This window comes from Nymphaea colorata, chromosome 3 (genome assembly GCF_008831285.2).
Source record: "Nymphaea colorata isolate Beijing-Zhang1983 chromosome 3, ASM883128v2, whole genome shotgun sequence".
Lineage (NCBI taxonomy): Eukaryota > Viridiplantae > Streptophyta > Magnoliopsida > Nymphaeales > Nymphaeaceae > Nymphaea > Nymphaea colorata.
In genome coordinates, this window is record NC_045140.1 from 5,166,769 (window position 1) to 5,181,962 (window position 15,194).

The 15,194-nt window shown below is 38.1% G+C and overlaps 2 protein-coding genes across 4 annotated transcripts; one reads left to right on the forward strand and one right to left on the reverse strand.

Annotated features, from left to right (window-relative positions):
* Positions 1–864: 864 nt before the first annotated feature.
* Positions 865–2,424, forward strand: LOC116249660 (uncharacterized). The gene has a single exon (XM_031622848.2). It carries the CDS (start codon positions 1,356–1,358, stop codon positions 2,250–2,252), a length of 897 nt encoding a protein of 298 aa, XP_031478708.1. The 5' UTR covers positions 865–1,355; the 3' UTR covers positions 2,253–2,424.
* Positions 2,425–5,585: 3,161 nt separating this feature from the next.
* LOC116251063 (GDSL esterase/lipase At5g14450-like) lies at positions 5,586–13,276 on the reverse strand. 3 transcript variants are annotated; one of them, XM_031625130.2, is made up of 5 exons: positions 12,991–13,276; positions 10,541–10,750; positions 10,068–10,219; positions 7,899–8,169; positions 5,586–5,998 (listed from the first exon to the last, which is right to left on the reverse strand). In XM_031625130.2, exons 1-5 carry the CDS (start codon positions 13,268–13,270, stop codon positions 5,748–5,750), a joined length of 1,164 nt encoding a protein of 387 aa, XP_031480990.1. In that variant the 5' UTR covers positions 13,271–13,276; the 3' UTR covers positions 5,586–5,747. The 3 variants fall into 3 exon arrangements, with proteins under 3 accessions (XP_031480990.1, XP_049932959.1, XP_049932960.1); XM_050077002.1 differs by having other exon boundaries at positions 10,068–10,234; positions 12,991–13,273; XM_050077003.1 differs by having other exon boundaries at positions 5,786–5,978; positions 10,068–10,234.
* Positions 13,277–15,194: the final 1,918 nt, after the last annotated feature.

Below are 15,194 nucleotides of genomic sequence, written 5' to 3' on the forward strand. Positions count from 1 at the left end.
TCGCTAACAGAAGATATTACCACTTGCCTGCCTCCATGAGGCATGGCCACTCATGACTGGAGAAGATTGGGTAGGGAATTTACAGAATCTCCATAGCAGTAGCGTTATGACTATGACCAAGTTAAAGGAGGATTAAGAGTTCGATTCCCGAGATGCATGGTAGAATCTGGTAAGACTCTACAGATCTCAGCTTGCCAATTCAAAAAAGGAAAAGAGATAAAAACGAGAAGCGATTGTAATAGTGAAGTCGTACTTGCACTTTCAGATGGAAAAAAGCCAGATAAATGTTAAGAGGATAGGTCAGTTTGTGCAACGGGACGAGGAGGATTGCTGTGAAATGTAGCCACGGCTCTGGGGATTTTTGTCCAGAATCATAGTTGAACCGCAGTACCATAACGTGCACATGGGAGTACTTTATTAGTTCTTCACTAAAAAAGGGCTCCATCTTTGCATATGGATCAGAAAACATGCCTATCTTTTTCAAAGAAGTGAAAAATTTTCAGCTGTTTGGAAAGAGCAAGTCCCAAAGGACGAGATGGCATCGCATGGAACAGTCCTTGTCAGAGCACGCAGCTGACTCTGCTGTTCTTATATCTTTACAATTCTTTAGATTTCACCAGCCAAATACCCATTGTTTATTTCATCTCCAATCAATTGTAACGCCAGACCTCTTAATTTTCTTGACTGCTATCCTGATTCTTTTCTACTTTTTTGTGACATAAATTAATTTCAGAACCGACATTGGAATTCCAAACCTTTTACAGTTTTACGCGAGCACTCATTACATCAACTGCTGCATACGTTGAATTTCAAACCCCAAAATCATGAAAAAAGCTCCTTCTCTTTCCACTTCAGATGGATCTCTCTCTAAATCTCCGTAGACGGAAATGTAAAAGACACCAGTCTTCGATTTCACAAGCAAAAAAGAAAAAGATGAGCGAACACCAAAGTTTAACCATAAAAGCAGACTTCCTCCACTTGAAAATTTCTGGGTATACCCACTTGAAAATTTCTCTATTATTGCAATGAAAAGGCCCCATTCGACCACATTGTTCGCTAAAGCTACTTGGAAGATGTGATGTTTCCACATTCACCAGCCTACCATGTCTCATATCTAAATCTGAGTAGCCTTTCCCTTTCTCCCCTTGCATTCTCTTTCTTCATTCTTTTCTTCTGCATATAGTGAAAAGCAAGGGATTTGATCCACAGGATCATTGGCTCTTCTAACATCTTCAACTGCATGCCCATACCCTTCTCTCTCTCTCTCTCTCTCCCCCCCTCTCCCCCCATCCTTCTCTCTCCCTTCCGTTACCTTCGTAGCAAAAAAGGTTTAGTTACAGCTACTGTTGTACAGTATGGAGGAACAGAAAACGTTCGTTCCCTCGTGTTTTGCTGGTGAGAAGCTCACAGAAGATCAGCCCATGGCAAAAAAGTCAGGCCAAAGCTTCGTGATGTCGACATACAGAACGAAGATCGCCGGCCACGGCAGACTGATCACGGTTACATGGTGCAAGAACTTACTGGCTCACGGCCTCTCCATCTCAATTGAAGGATCATCGGCCGGAGAAGACGAGCACAGTTGCAAGGTCGAGCTCAAACCTTGGTCCTTTTGGAGGAAGCAAGGTTCCAAGTGTTTTCAGATCAATGGTAAGCCGGTAGACATTTTCTGGGATCTCAAACTAGCTAAATTTTCAAGCGACCCCGAGCCTCAGGGCGATTACTATGTCGTGATCATATCTGATGAGGAGGTAACCCTGCACCTGGGCAACATGAAGAAAGAGGCCTACAGAAGAACCGGCGCGAGGCCTTCGTTGCTCGAAGCCGTATTGGTTTCGCGAAAGGAACATATCTTTGGCAAGAAAAGATTCACCACCAAAGCCAAATTCGATAACAAAGGCGCAGTTCATGACATCTCCATAGAATACACCTCCATTAATGGCGTATTTTCCGAGCTCGACGACCCAGAAATGGTGGTCAGAGTTGATGGACACCTAGTCATGCAGGTGAACCACTTGCAATGGAACTTCAGAGGTAATGAGAACATCAACATCGATAAGGTTCCAGTCGAAGTGTTTTGGGATGTCCATGACTGGCTGTTTAGTCCTGGACTCAGACATGCCCTCTTCATTTTCAAGCCCTGTTCATCGCTACAAAGATCATTATCATCCTCCTCATCCTCGTCGTCTTTGTGTTCGTCTTCCCAGCTGTCATCTGACTTCTGTTTGTACATTTATGCCTGGAAGTTGGAGTGAACAGCAGAAAAATGGAGGGCGGTGATGGTGGTGGAACTGAAGCAAGGGGCACAGCAGGGAAGGGGGGGCATCACATGGTGGCCATGGATATGTGGGGTCTAATGGAGTTGTGAAGCTAGTTTTACATCTTGGTTCTTCTAATAAATGAAAAAGATGATTACTGCTTACAACTGGATCTTTCTGAAGATATCCCTTCCTATCTTGTTCTTCTCTTCTGTCAGTATCATGTGAACAGTTGAAGTGGCCAGATTCCAGCCACTGCTATGGATAGATGTTGATAAAAGCTTACTTTTTCAGTGCAGACCAGATATGACCGTGCAGGAGGGCCTGAAGAAGTTGGTCCGCCCACAGGGAGACCTGTCCAGTCCAGTTAGGGGTGTCAGTGCACCTGAACTCAAATCCAATTGGTAAAGAAAATGGGATTTGATTATTAATTTGAAAACAAAATCCAAATGTAGTAAAGCGTACAAACCATAGTCCCAAAAAATACATTTTTTCCAAAAAAACAAAAAACACGATAATCAGTCAGGCATTGAAAACTTAAAAAAATGCTGTTTTAAAAAAAAACATTAAAGCGGAAAAAACATGTTTTTAATGCCCAACTCCTGATTTTTATTTGCTCACTTATTTTTTTATGTTTGAGTTGTTAGTTTGTCACTTATTTTTTTCATGATTTTTAATTTTTTTTGAAAAATTTACCATTGCTTTTTTCTCATTTTTTTCAAACTCGCCGTATTATACTCAGGAAAACCCTCACCACTTAAAGCACAAAAGCATATTTTTGTGAATGCAAATTAACTATTGAATGGGTCCGACATGATCAATCTAAACACCGAGTTTAGTTTGAATCTCAATCTAAATCAATATAGTCTCAATTGCCTATGTAAATGTTGTATAAGAACAGGTGGATTGGACAGGGATGCAGTTTCAGGAAAACCAACCACGTTGAATCTGGATCTGAAGTCAATAGAGGCTAATATGAATGTATGGCAAATGCGAGCTGTGTGCATCCCTAGGTTGAATGCATAATGAAGGCCAGTTGGCATGTGCACAGATAGTGAGGTCGGGTCACATGCTGTTCCCTACCACATGCATCTGCCATCTTACAGGATTCAATATCGATGATGGCACCTTCTTGTTTCACATTACCAAGCTACAACACCACTCACATGATTTCACACTAGAGCTGTGCACGGATTTTCATTTCATTGATAATCTCGGATTTAATTAAATCCGAGGTGATTTGAGATCATTTAAGGAGTGTTTGATAGGATTTCAGAGCTTCAAGACTTAGACTTGAGAACTAAGGATTTAAGATCAGACTCTCTGCCATCCAATCTTAAATCCGACCTTTTCTCAATACAAAGAAAGAAAATAAGAATCTTATCAGCAAAAATATGTCATATCAAATCTGCATCAGATCCATGGATTTTAGATCCAAAGTAATCAAATGCCTCCTTAGAATCTCAAATTCAAAGATTTAAGGTCTGACCCCCTCCCCATTATATATATGTGTATATATATATATATATATATATATATATATATATATATATATATATATATATATATATATTAAATAGAAGCAGCCAGCAAAAATTTCCCAGCAACCATACACCCACTCTCTAAGCATGTAGTCATATGTATGAAACGAATTGTCACCTTTACCAATTGCAAGGTGAAGAGCTCTAAGATGAAGAGTTGCTGAACCAAGGACCATCACTTGTGGGTCTCGAAGTATTAATTTCAACATATTCATGTAACCTAAGGAGGCGTTTGATATATCTAGAATCATGGAATTTTAAAATCAAAATGCTCATTTTTTAAGAACATGAAATTATTAAACAAACAGAGTATTTTGTTTCTGGAATTAGAAAACTAAGACCTGGAATTTTAATTCCGTTCCAATTTGAGGAAGAAATATGATCCTGAAACTTTCATTCTTGAAAGTTGACAACAAACAGAGTATTTTGTTTCTAGAATTAGGAAAGTAAAACCTGGAATTTTGGTTCCATTCCAATTTAAGGAGGAATTATGACTCTGAAACTTTCAATTTTGAATCAAAATTCTGAACCATCAAACACCTCCTAAAGGACTCGACTTGAATCAGGTTTGAAAGCCAATCTAGTTAATGTTTGGCGCCGCTCAATGTAGTGAATGGAAGAATGGGAAAATTGTACAAATTCCATCCGTGGGGAAGAAGAATTATCGAAGGCTCTCACTTAATCAGGAGTGGTGATCTCCAATTAGGGGATGGAAAAGAAGACTAATTAGAACAAATTTGAGAACAGTGTCCAATCGAGGACTTTGGATCAAATTTCAGGCTCAACTCATTTCATTGCATGAGTTTTGTCTCTTTTTTTCTAGGCAATGGGTTGTAATCCTCCATTCGGCGCCCTTTTTTAGGCAATGGGTCGTAATCCTCTCACTCCCCTTGCACACAAGGAAACAAGAAATGACCCGAGATCTAAGTTGCAGCCTTGCTTACTAAGATTCATTTTCCAGGATCGTATAGTCAATGGTCAGGCACTTAGGGGCAGAGCTAGGATTTTTTTTAGGGGCGGGCCGACAGTCCAACCTCTAAATCTGGGTAGGACCAACTGAATTCAAATCCAAAAAATACATGGCGCAATTAAAAAATTTTATTTTTTTCAATGTGATTATTTTTTTTCATTGGCTGGGGTCAATCAGACTCATAATTATGGATGTCAATATATCGGACTTTAACTGTTCCAAAAAAAAGTCGGATATGAAAAAAAAAAATATATCTGATTAAGAAATCAAAACGGATTTAGATATAAGAAATGAGATCCGATTAGATTTGGATATATATAAATATCCATTCAGATTCGGATTTGAATTTGGTTCAGATTTAGTTTTAAACAAATACTCTATATCAAACGTCCAATTTGGTTCAAAATTCGGATTTAGATGTGAATGAAAAAATAAATGCTGATTCAGATTCGGATTACAACCTAATTTCAGATTCCAATATAACTTTTATTCATTCGTATTCAAATATAAACAAGTGAATATATATATAAAAAAAAAAAACTGATGGTTAAGAGTATATTCGGTTGATATCCCCGCTTATAAGTATAATAGAATATATATAGTCAAAACGTAACTTGACAGATGCAAAATTGAGAAGCACTGAATACATTCCTTAGATTAAAAAAAAAAAAAAAAAACAAAACAAAAAGATGAAAGTTCAAACACAATACATATAGCGTATATATAACTCCAAAATTGGGGAAGGGCATGTCCAAAATAAACAGCTCAATAGAATGAGTCCTCAACCCATCAAGGAAATTAAATAATAAAAAAAAGATGGAAACCAACACAACCCTCTTCTATTCACATTATTCATTCATCCAAAGCTACCGGTCACTACAAGCTATGCATTTCAAACCTAAAATTTTGATCACTTTCATGTTGAGGCGGCGGCCGTGTTTCCGATCGCCGGCCGGCAAATGTACATGAATTAGCGGTGCTCTAGCCGACCCGGTTGCAGGCCGCGGAAAGAGGAATTTGAGGGTCCGATAAGGAGCCATCGATGACCTGCCTGGCGATCATCTCGTTGGCTCGGTGGGTGTAGTGGACGCCGTCCCAGCTGATATAAGTCAGGGGGTCGCTGCATGAAGTTCCTTGAATTTTGGTGCCGTTCACCATCTTTTCATTTCCACAGCCAACGATGTAGTCCATGGTAGCATGCCCACAGCAGATCTTGAAAGGATCAACAAAACCTGATCAAGAAGAAGCCAGACTAGAATTCATGAAAAAAGCTTTTCTGCATATGTTAAAAAATTTCTTCATAGCAGCTTGTTTTTTAGACATTTCTCTATACCCTTTTAAATAAGGGTGGAGTCACTAACTTTTTATGAGGTTGTTGAATTAAAGTTTTTAAATTTTGACTACGCCAAAATATCATTTTTTAAAATTTTTATATAAAACAAGTGAAATTTTTTATAAGTTTACATGTAAATTTTTTAAAAAAAAAAAAGATTTTTGAAGGGGGCCAGGGCCCATACGGGCCTACCTTGCCTTCACCACTGCTTTTAAGCATGGGCGGGGGCGGGCTGCTTAGGCCATGGCCCCACCCCAACCAAATGATATATATATAGTGTAAAAATGATTTTTTTTTTTTTTGCTTACATATAATTTTTAGTGTGAGTTAAGTTTGGCCCTACCCAAATCCAACCCATAAAACTCAACCCCTATTTGGCCCGCCCTTGAAGAAAATCCTGGCTCCACCCCTGCTTTTAAGGGTGAATGGTTTTTTCCACCAACCTTAAGAAAGGCTACTTGCCTCTACTTCCAAGGTTCATAGAATTTGCTTCGAGACTTATTATGGTATAGAAAAAAAGTGCACTCAGACATGACAACAACCACCTCTAGATTTCAACCCAAGCCCCTTTATGTGGTGAACTATTATGCCTGCACAGCGTTACAATCTCATTGAGTTTGTTTCAAAGGTTTTTAAGTGTAGCCTCGTAAAATATTTCAAAAATTAATTGTCTGCCAATGTACAAAGGCTCTGGCTAGCTCATAGGATTTTTGTACCCATGTAAATGAATTCACTTAGAGGGTGTTGCGATGAAACCACCAAAAACCACTAGTGGAGTCAGAAATTTTTTCTAGTAGGGACATTCATTCAACACCTTTAATTTATTTGGGGCACTTATATTTATAACAATCAAACTTATCAAAACATTAATATATATATTAAACTAATTTTGTGAAGCAGTTGCAGACAACTGCCTACACCAGTCACCATGTGGCTCCGCCACTGCCAAAAACCTAGTTTTTGTGAACGCTTGGTTTGTGAAAATCAAACTTTTAGTAAGTTATAAAAAAGGTAGCTTTTGTGTTTGGGTGACACACACAAAACATAACTTGTTTTGCTATCCTGGTTGTCGAGTCATTCACTCTCCTTTTGAAAACGAGGTTTTTCTAAAAACTAAGTTTTGGACAATGCCAGTTTTATGTGCTTTTCTTGCATGAAGCACACCCAGCTAACCAAACAGGAAGTAGATAGGAATGTTAATATATTTGACTTAAATCGGCTATTTGACCGAACCGTTTCAAAAAAAAAAATCGGATATGAAAAAAAAATTAAAATCCAATTAAGAAATCATATCAGATTCAAATTTAAGAAATGACATTCGATCAGATTTAGTTTTGGATCTGAATATATAAATATCTAATGGGATTCAAATTTGGATCGAATTTAATTTTAAATGAATATCTTATATCCAATGCTCTTACATTTTCAAAATCTGTCAAATTTGGTTCAAAATTTAGATTCAGGATCAAATATAAATGAAAAAATTGGATTTAAATCATGAAATCAGGTTTCGGATTCAAATGCATATATGAATTTTCTTTATTAATATTTGACTATGAATTTAAATATGTGAATATTCGAAAAAAACAGATATAGTTAAGGGTGCATCTGATTCGAACCCGATCCATTGACATCCCTATAACCAAATCGCCTTGGCATTTGTGGGTGATCTTTTTGAACTTGTGACATCCTATGAGCTTGGTGGAGTGATCTACGGTCGTGGTGTCCGCCGGAACTCCTCCGGCGGGTCTTTATGTGGTACATTACTCTAAAAAGCAAAGAGAAAAAAGAGAGCTTACCTAGATTGGTGGCCTGGCTGATCAATGCATATTTTGCAGAGTAAATGTCGACATAAGTGAGTGCAGCAAGTGGGAGCTCTTTCCTGAGTTTAGAGACCAGTTGCTTCAGCTTATGGTTGAACTCCTGAGCCACCTCGTTGTGTGACTGAATACATCCAACCTCATCTATTTCCCCATCCTCTGCAGGTTTGAAAATGACCGAGTAGGGCAGGCATCCAATTGGACCCGTATTGTGGATCCAAAATGATCTTGCTCCTTGCCAGTACAAGTTCTGCACCAGAACCAACCATACTTAAAAATTTTACTACCAACACACACGCGCACTCATTCATGCAGAAATTAGTAGGTAAGTTAAGTGACCTTTAAGTGCATGACTTGTATTTGATCTTTATAAGATGGAAAACTAAGAGAAAACCAAAGAAAAAAAAGGAGATGCGATGTTTTAGTCAGCTAGCAACAAGTAAAAGTTTTTTTTCTTATTTTTTTTCTCAATCTTTCACATAAAAAAGATCAACGGTCAAGATCGTTCCTTAAGAGTCATGCAACTAAAAGTCATATACCTGCCAATCTCTCTCTCTATAACTGGTCTATAACCTAGCTGGTTGGACCTGCTGTGCATATACAACATGTGTCAGGTTTGATTCTCTTCAGTGTTACATGTCGCGGAGGTAAAGAGACTATCGGTGATGTCCTAAGGATTAAGGGCAAGAGTTGTGGTTGCTCACTTTCTCCTTCCTTCCACACCTCTCTCTCTCTCTCTCTCTCTCTCTATATATATATATTGAACTATGACTCGAGTCATCTAGAATCACTCAGCTATCTAACCAATGTCATAAAAAAATATATAAACTAATAGTAGATGATGAATATATCCATCACCTTTCCTTTTTTTATTTTTCTCTTAACTATCCATCATGTTGAATTAAATAGTGTAGATCAGATGGCTAGGTGACTATATATATATATATATATATATATATATATATATATAGCTTTTCATCTAAATCTAATGGATATTTAAGAGAAAAACAAAAAGAAAAAAGTGTAAACTAATATTAGATAATGAAAATGTCCATCACATTTTTCTCCTTATTGACTCGTTTATAACATGAGTTTGAACTCAAGCTTGAGCTCTCGAGTGGAGTTGGTAACAGTGAGTTCGACTTCGTTAGATAGAGACCAGCAGGATTTTTCTTTCAAAAAGATGCATTTTTTTAGGCCAGTTTTTTTCTGAAAAGACAAAATTGAATGTCTTTTTTTTTCATGAAAAAGACATGTTTTAAATGAAAACTTCGCTAACTAAACCACCTGCACTTGCCATTCCAGATTCCGCCTTACCAACTACCGACCAATCTGCATTCTTGAGATCTTAAATCCATGGATCTGATGTCTCTTGGTCCACCAAATGTTCGACCAGATCGCCACCTTAACAGTTTGATGTCAAAACTGTGCTTGGGTCTCTTGCAGCGTTGAAATGCTCAGAATCAGATCTGACCTTTTAAGTGTTTGACTCATTTACTCCAGACCAGTAACATCAAGAACAATAAATACTTACCATGCATAAAGTATACATATGAAAGCAAAAGAGAATGAAATGTGAAGTCACTAGGGGGACCTCCACCAAATCTCAGATCTTTAAAGATCTCAAATTTTATGGCCCTGCAAACGGTGCAGTGGTACCATGCTTGATGTTGGAGAAATGGATTCCAAATTCTGACCAAGATGCCTTGGTGGGCCTTTGTGACTTTCCTGGTTGTACATTCATCGAAGTTTACTTGCACTCCAAAAGCTGTAGCGGCGGATCTGATATCTGTGATGATCTTTATTCACCAACGATCTCAGATCCGCAGATCTGAAGTCCAACTCTCCTTCATGGACATATTTTTTACTAGGAAGGGATGTTTGATTGCCCTTGATTTGAAATCCTCGGGATCTGAGAACTGTGCGTTTAAGATCAAACCCTCCCCTCTCTGATGTTGAATTAGATCTTTTTATCAATGCAAAAAAAGTAAAAAAAAAAAAAGAATTTAAGTGTAAATCTTAGGTCTGACTTAAGATCTTTAGTTTGATGAACCATGGATTTTTACCTGACTCGATGAAGTGTGTATCTAGGTAAATATGATAGAGAAAAGATTCAATTACCCTTCCAAGGATGAGATTGAACTTTACCTCTACAACAAGCGATAATCCGGCAAGAATATCCGGAATGGTATCACGGACTTGATCGTTTGTCATGGATGAGAAGGCGGCCGCTAAATCGTTCTGTCCGATATCAATCGTATATAGAGCATTGGTGAAATCGTCCATTCGCGGAAGCATGCCTGCAAACCAGCAGCCTGAATTGCAGCAGCAACGTGAGAACTAAAAGTTTGAATTTAAAGCATTCAATGAACCATTGAGAGGGTTGTTTGGTAACAGTAACACATTGTTATTATCTCATGAGTCTGCCCTAAAAAAATACTATAGATTTATCAAACACGGTGTTTTATGAATCTACCCCATTTTTTAGGATGGATTCATTGGACATAAACAAAATGTTACTGTCGTCAAGCAACCTCTTAGTGCTTAAACACAAATGCTTTTAGATTAATCTTCTGTTCAAATTGGAAAAAAAAAATATTGTGAATTACTGCTTGATATACCTTCATTTATGGAGTCATTGGATCTCTGCTTCAGTTCCATGAATTGGTATGACTGAAAGTCTAGAGAGAAAGGGCTAGCACCACCTTGAGTAAAACTCTTGTTTTGTGGACGGATCGTCGATCCACCGCTCGCAAAATTTGCTCCTCCCCGAAAATTTGGTCCGATTGAGTCCAGATACGGATGCAGAAACGGTAAGCTTAGTTCCATGGCTGCCAATTCAATATTGCCAAGATTTAGGTAAGATTGTTTGACAAGAAGAGAGTTAAGTCATAGTGTTCATGCTTGTCTGATCTCAAAAGATCCATTTTGCACATGAAATTTTCTGGTACATAATAACTTCTGATTAATTTGAAGATTAATAAGATATTAGAAGCATTCTAAACCGGTGTTAAAAAATTGAATCAGCAACATCGATTCATTTTATGAGTAGGTACAAATCAAGGTGTTCATTGTTGTATTTAAAGTGTTGTCAAGGGGTAGTGCGACAACAGCAACACTTTCTAAGTATCTCATGAATCTACTCCAAAATTAAGACTGTTTGCTTTGTATTTATTAAATTGGGTTCGAGCCAAAGCAGAGGCGTGGGGCCCGGCCCTATCTTTACGTCCCTTGTTTTTTTTTTAACTGTGGTAAAATTTAGGAAAGAGGAACGTAAAACAAGGACGGTGTAAATTATTGGGGGAATCGGAGTCGGACGTACCCTTTGGTTGCATTGGCTTCACGAAATCACGAGATTTAATTTTGGTCCCAACCTATTCAGTAGGTTTCATCATCCTGCTAGCTAAAAATAAGTTTTCTAACAAAATTTTTAAAATTATATTTATATTTTTGTTAAATTTATTTAGGAGATCGCCTAAATTTTTGAAGTTCCTCATAAACCACTCTAACCATTTGTTGAAACAGGTGCCAAGCAAGTCAAGGGTGAAGCAAAGCCTATCAAAATAAAATAAATAAACACATCTTATTTTTTTTAGTCTAAAAAAATAAAAGAATTGCATTATTACTTTACAGGGAGTTGCATAGCCGGTCAGGTTGGTAGATTGTGTATTCCTATACGAATGGAGCATGACACTAAGGAGATAGCAAAGGCAAAGATGGAAGACTTAAAATTACTAGACATGAAAGCAGCCCTATACTTTGGGGACATGAGAGAAAGGAGGATGAACTTTTGGTTCTTTTTTTAATATGTGGTTCGTAATTCTCTTACTTGTAAAAAAATACATTTATTATTTTTCACTTGAGAGTTCCAATAATGTTGCCTAGATATAAGAGGTTTTTCATTTGACTTGTCAGCAACTATAGAGAAGATGAACGACTTATATTCATATAGTTTAGGGATGATTGTGCTATGGCCCCTTGAAAAAGAAACTATACATATATTTTTGAAAATTTTTAACTGGGCATATGTTGAAATAACGCTCTTATATTTACATGTTAATGCTTTTAAAACAATTAAATTTTATTATTAGGACCTCTTGAAGGTGGTGAAAATTCAAAACTGAACCATATTGCAGCCTAGCCGGAGATGTAGGACCCTTTTGCAAAGTCTGCCGACGAACTTCAGTCCCCAGAAAAGACAAAAAAAGAAAAGAATTAGTCTACTACCGCTTCGGCATGTAGATCAACACGTGAGTTCACATGAAATAAGAAAAACATTGGGCACGCTTCATTGGATATAAATTATCATTTAGTGTCGACTTTTCGTCAAAGCTGATTTCACTGCACCGACGCTCTTAAACTTATATATATATATATATATATATATAAAGATGGGGGTGCCTTCCTGTCTAGTCAACTGGTCAATGAAAAATTAGAAATGGGAAATATAACTGAATACGAAAGTATTCCCCTAATTAAGTTTGATATAGTTAGCTTGGACAAAGTTAAATATGCGTTATTACTTTTAGTGGGTAAAGTAAAAGGAGGCACCGCAGATTATATAAACATTTTCGATCAATCTTGACTTCAGCAAATATAGTTTCTTATTTAGACGACGTATTTTTAATCATAGCTAATGCAACACGTTTCCTTAACTGTTGAATACATCATGATTTCACACTTTAAAACTATTTCAAATAAATGAATTGAACGGATCGATCGGGGATTCGGATTCGTATAAACGGCACAGACATAAAAATTGGATCTAGTTCGAAACAAAGTGGCATCCCTTAAAAAAAAAAGAGAAGAAGAAAAGTTCTATGGGATCAAATCTAAGAGTTTAACCAAAATTTGTTTCAAGGGCATAGGCATAGCTGATTTTTCGGTGAAGATATCCACCGAAAAGTTAACAACTTTCGGATTCCTTTCAGGCGTTGTTACCGGGAAAAGGTAACTAGAAATTAAGGACAATAATGAATGAAGTCCAATCTTGCTTTATGAAGGATTCTCAGATTGTGGCAATCTAAATGTGCTTTAAGTAAGAGAGGGAGAGAGAGGGGGTGGTAGGTACCATAGAAATCAACGAGGAGGAGGCCGTCGCAGGCGCGGCCGCTTGGCTTATTGAAGTAAGTGATGCCATTGGGGGAGACGGACCTGTAGAAGCAGGCAGCATTGGTGCCGGTGTCGGAGTTGGAGTCCCCGAAGTTGAACATCGCCGGAAAGCTACAGGCGGCCGTCACGTTCACCTTGGCCTTCATGACGCCGTCGCCTCCCCACCCTCCTTCACACCTTTGCAGCAGCGCCGCCACCGCCACCACCGCCACCGCCACCGCCACCATCACCACACCCATCTCTCTCTCTCTCTCACACGTACATGATGTGGGCATTGAAGAAGGTCATCTTATAGAGGGCAGTTCACTGTTTACTGTCTGAGAGTTGAACCAGCGGGTCGCAGTGGAACGGAAAAAGGGCCATAGAAAGGGGGCGCCGGTGGGGCCCACCGGTGCCCGGCCGCTCGTTTCGCGAAGATGCCGTGATCGTAGGCTGCCAAAACGGGTTCGGGTTAGATCTGGATCTGAACCATATCGAGTCGGATGGATTCCGGGTCCAGTTAAATGTTCGGGGCCGCACTCATAAGATCCGCTTGCCAAATTGAGTTGTAAAGCTCCATCGTTGGATCTCGGGTAATCCGAACGTTCGGATATTTCAGGTTTCCAATGTGATCGGATTGGGCATATATAGCTATGAATACTAAAATCTCAAATCCATATCCTCATTAGGAGGAATTTTTTTTCTAAGGTCCGGGCCCGACTTGTTTTCCGATTCAACGCCACGGTATTTAAAATGTAAATTAAAAAAAATCCAAAGGGTACTCATAAATTTGAAAAATTCAATAAAATTGATTCCAAATCAAATTCTCTCTCTCTCTTTGCTATTTGCTGCAACACCGTATTCCGTTTGCGGCTGGTTGACTGTGTCACTCATTTTTTCCACTCTCTCCTTACTCACCTTATTTCGTTTTCATGTGCATTGGTCTTGTATATTTGGTCTTTTTATTTTTATTTTGTGGTTTGTTTTTGTATTTAAGAAAAAAAAATTTCCTTAAATTTTGTTATGAATTTTCATTTTATCAACTCTTTCTCTTTATATATATATATATATATATATTCTCTTTCAAGTTACTTTATGCAAGTCCCTTTTTAACATGTGATTATTATTTTAACAGTTCTTCGCCGTTTCACATGTGCAATAACTGTGGATATGTATCAAGCCCTCCTCCCGTGAACCAAAATCCGTGAACCAAAATCCATACTTAAATCTGATACTTAAGTATATGCATAAATCCAAATTCAACTTGCAGACCCGTGACACGATGTTAAAGGTAGTAGGGAACTAAGGGAAGGATGAGAATAGATCACATACGGGTCAGATCCAATTAAATAGGCTTGAATCTCGGAGCCAAAATATATAGCTACACTGACAATGGATCTGGTTTATAAAAAAAGCTTTGATCACAAGGGAATGTCGGACTAGATTATTGTGAAGCATGGTTTAAGAAGCTGGTCCAGATCCACATATAACTGCATGCGGTCCAGATCAAATGCACCCTTATATGTCCTATACAAATTATGTTCATTGGCTAGAATCCGAGTAGATATGTAGTACACTCATCAATTAAAATATTGTGCTGCTACTATATCTAAGAAAATAGTTTTCATGGAAATCGAACTGGAAAACTGTTTTTCCCGACTATCTAGGAGAATAGTGTTCATGAGAATCGAACTAAAATGGTCTCTTCCATCCGAACAATCCGACCAACTACGCTATGCCCCCGTAAACCTATATATTCTTTTCGGATCATTGGATCCACAGTTTTCTTCTTACAGTTAAAAGAAACTTGCAGATGACACATGACGTGATAATGAAGCAATTATTTTCTCCGATAAGGAAGAAATAAATAGAGCGGAATTCATTCGGCCCTTTTCTTCTTTGATCTTCTACACAAAGGACACATGGTTCCGTCGCGGTGCTCTGTGAAGGTAGCTGTGAAATGTGATGTACACGAAGCCATGCTTTGCTTGTTTTGGCAAGAAATAGTAGAGCTCCGCAAGAAACACACAACCACGTAGAATGATACAAAAGTGGGGCAACCATCTTCTTTTGTCCTCAAGCCGTTGTGGGTGATGGACAATTCAATTGAATATTCTTGTTGGATCACGAAATGAAGACGGAAATGACATAAAAATTAGGGTTTGCATGGTGGATGTGCTAGGC

Bases quoted from the DNA above. Each gene is read 5' to 3' on its own strand.
- LOC116249660 (XM_031622848.2), top strand. From the start codon at position 1,356: ATGGAGGAACAGAAAACGTTCGTTCCCTCGTGTTTTGCTGGTGAGAAG.
- LOC116251063 (XM_050077002.1), bottom strand. From the start codon at position 13,270: ATGGGTGTGGTGATGGTGGCGGTGGCGGTGGCGGTGGTGGCGGTGGCG. The intron at 10,751-12,990 runs GTACCTACCACC...TTGAATTGGCAG, and splicing joins CCTCCTCGTTGATTTCTATG to CCATGGAACTAAGCTTACCG. The intron at 10,235-10,540 runs GTATATCAAGCA...GCTGCAATTCAG, and splicing joins CAATGACTCCATAAATGAAG to GCTGCTGGTTTGCAGGCATG.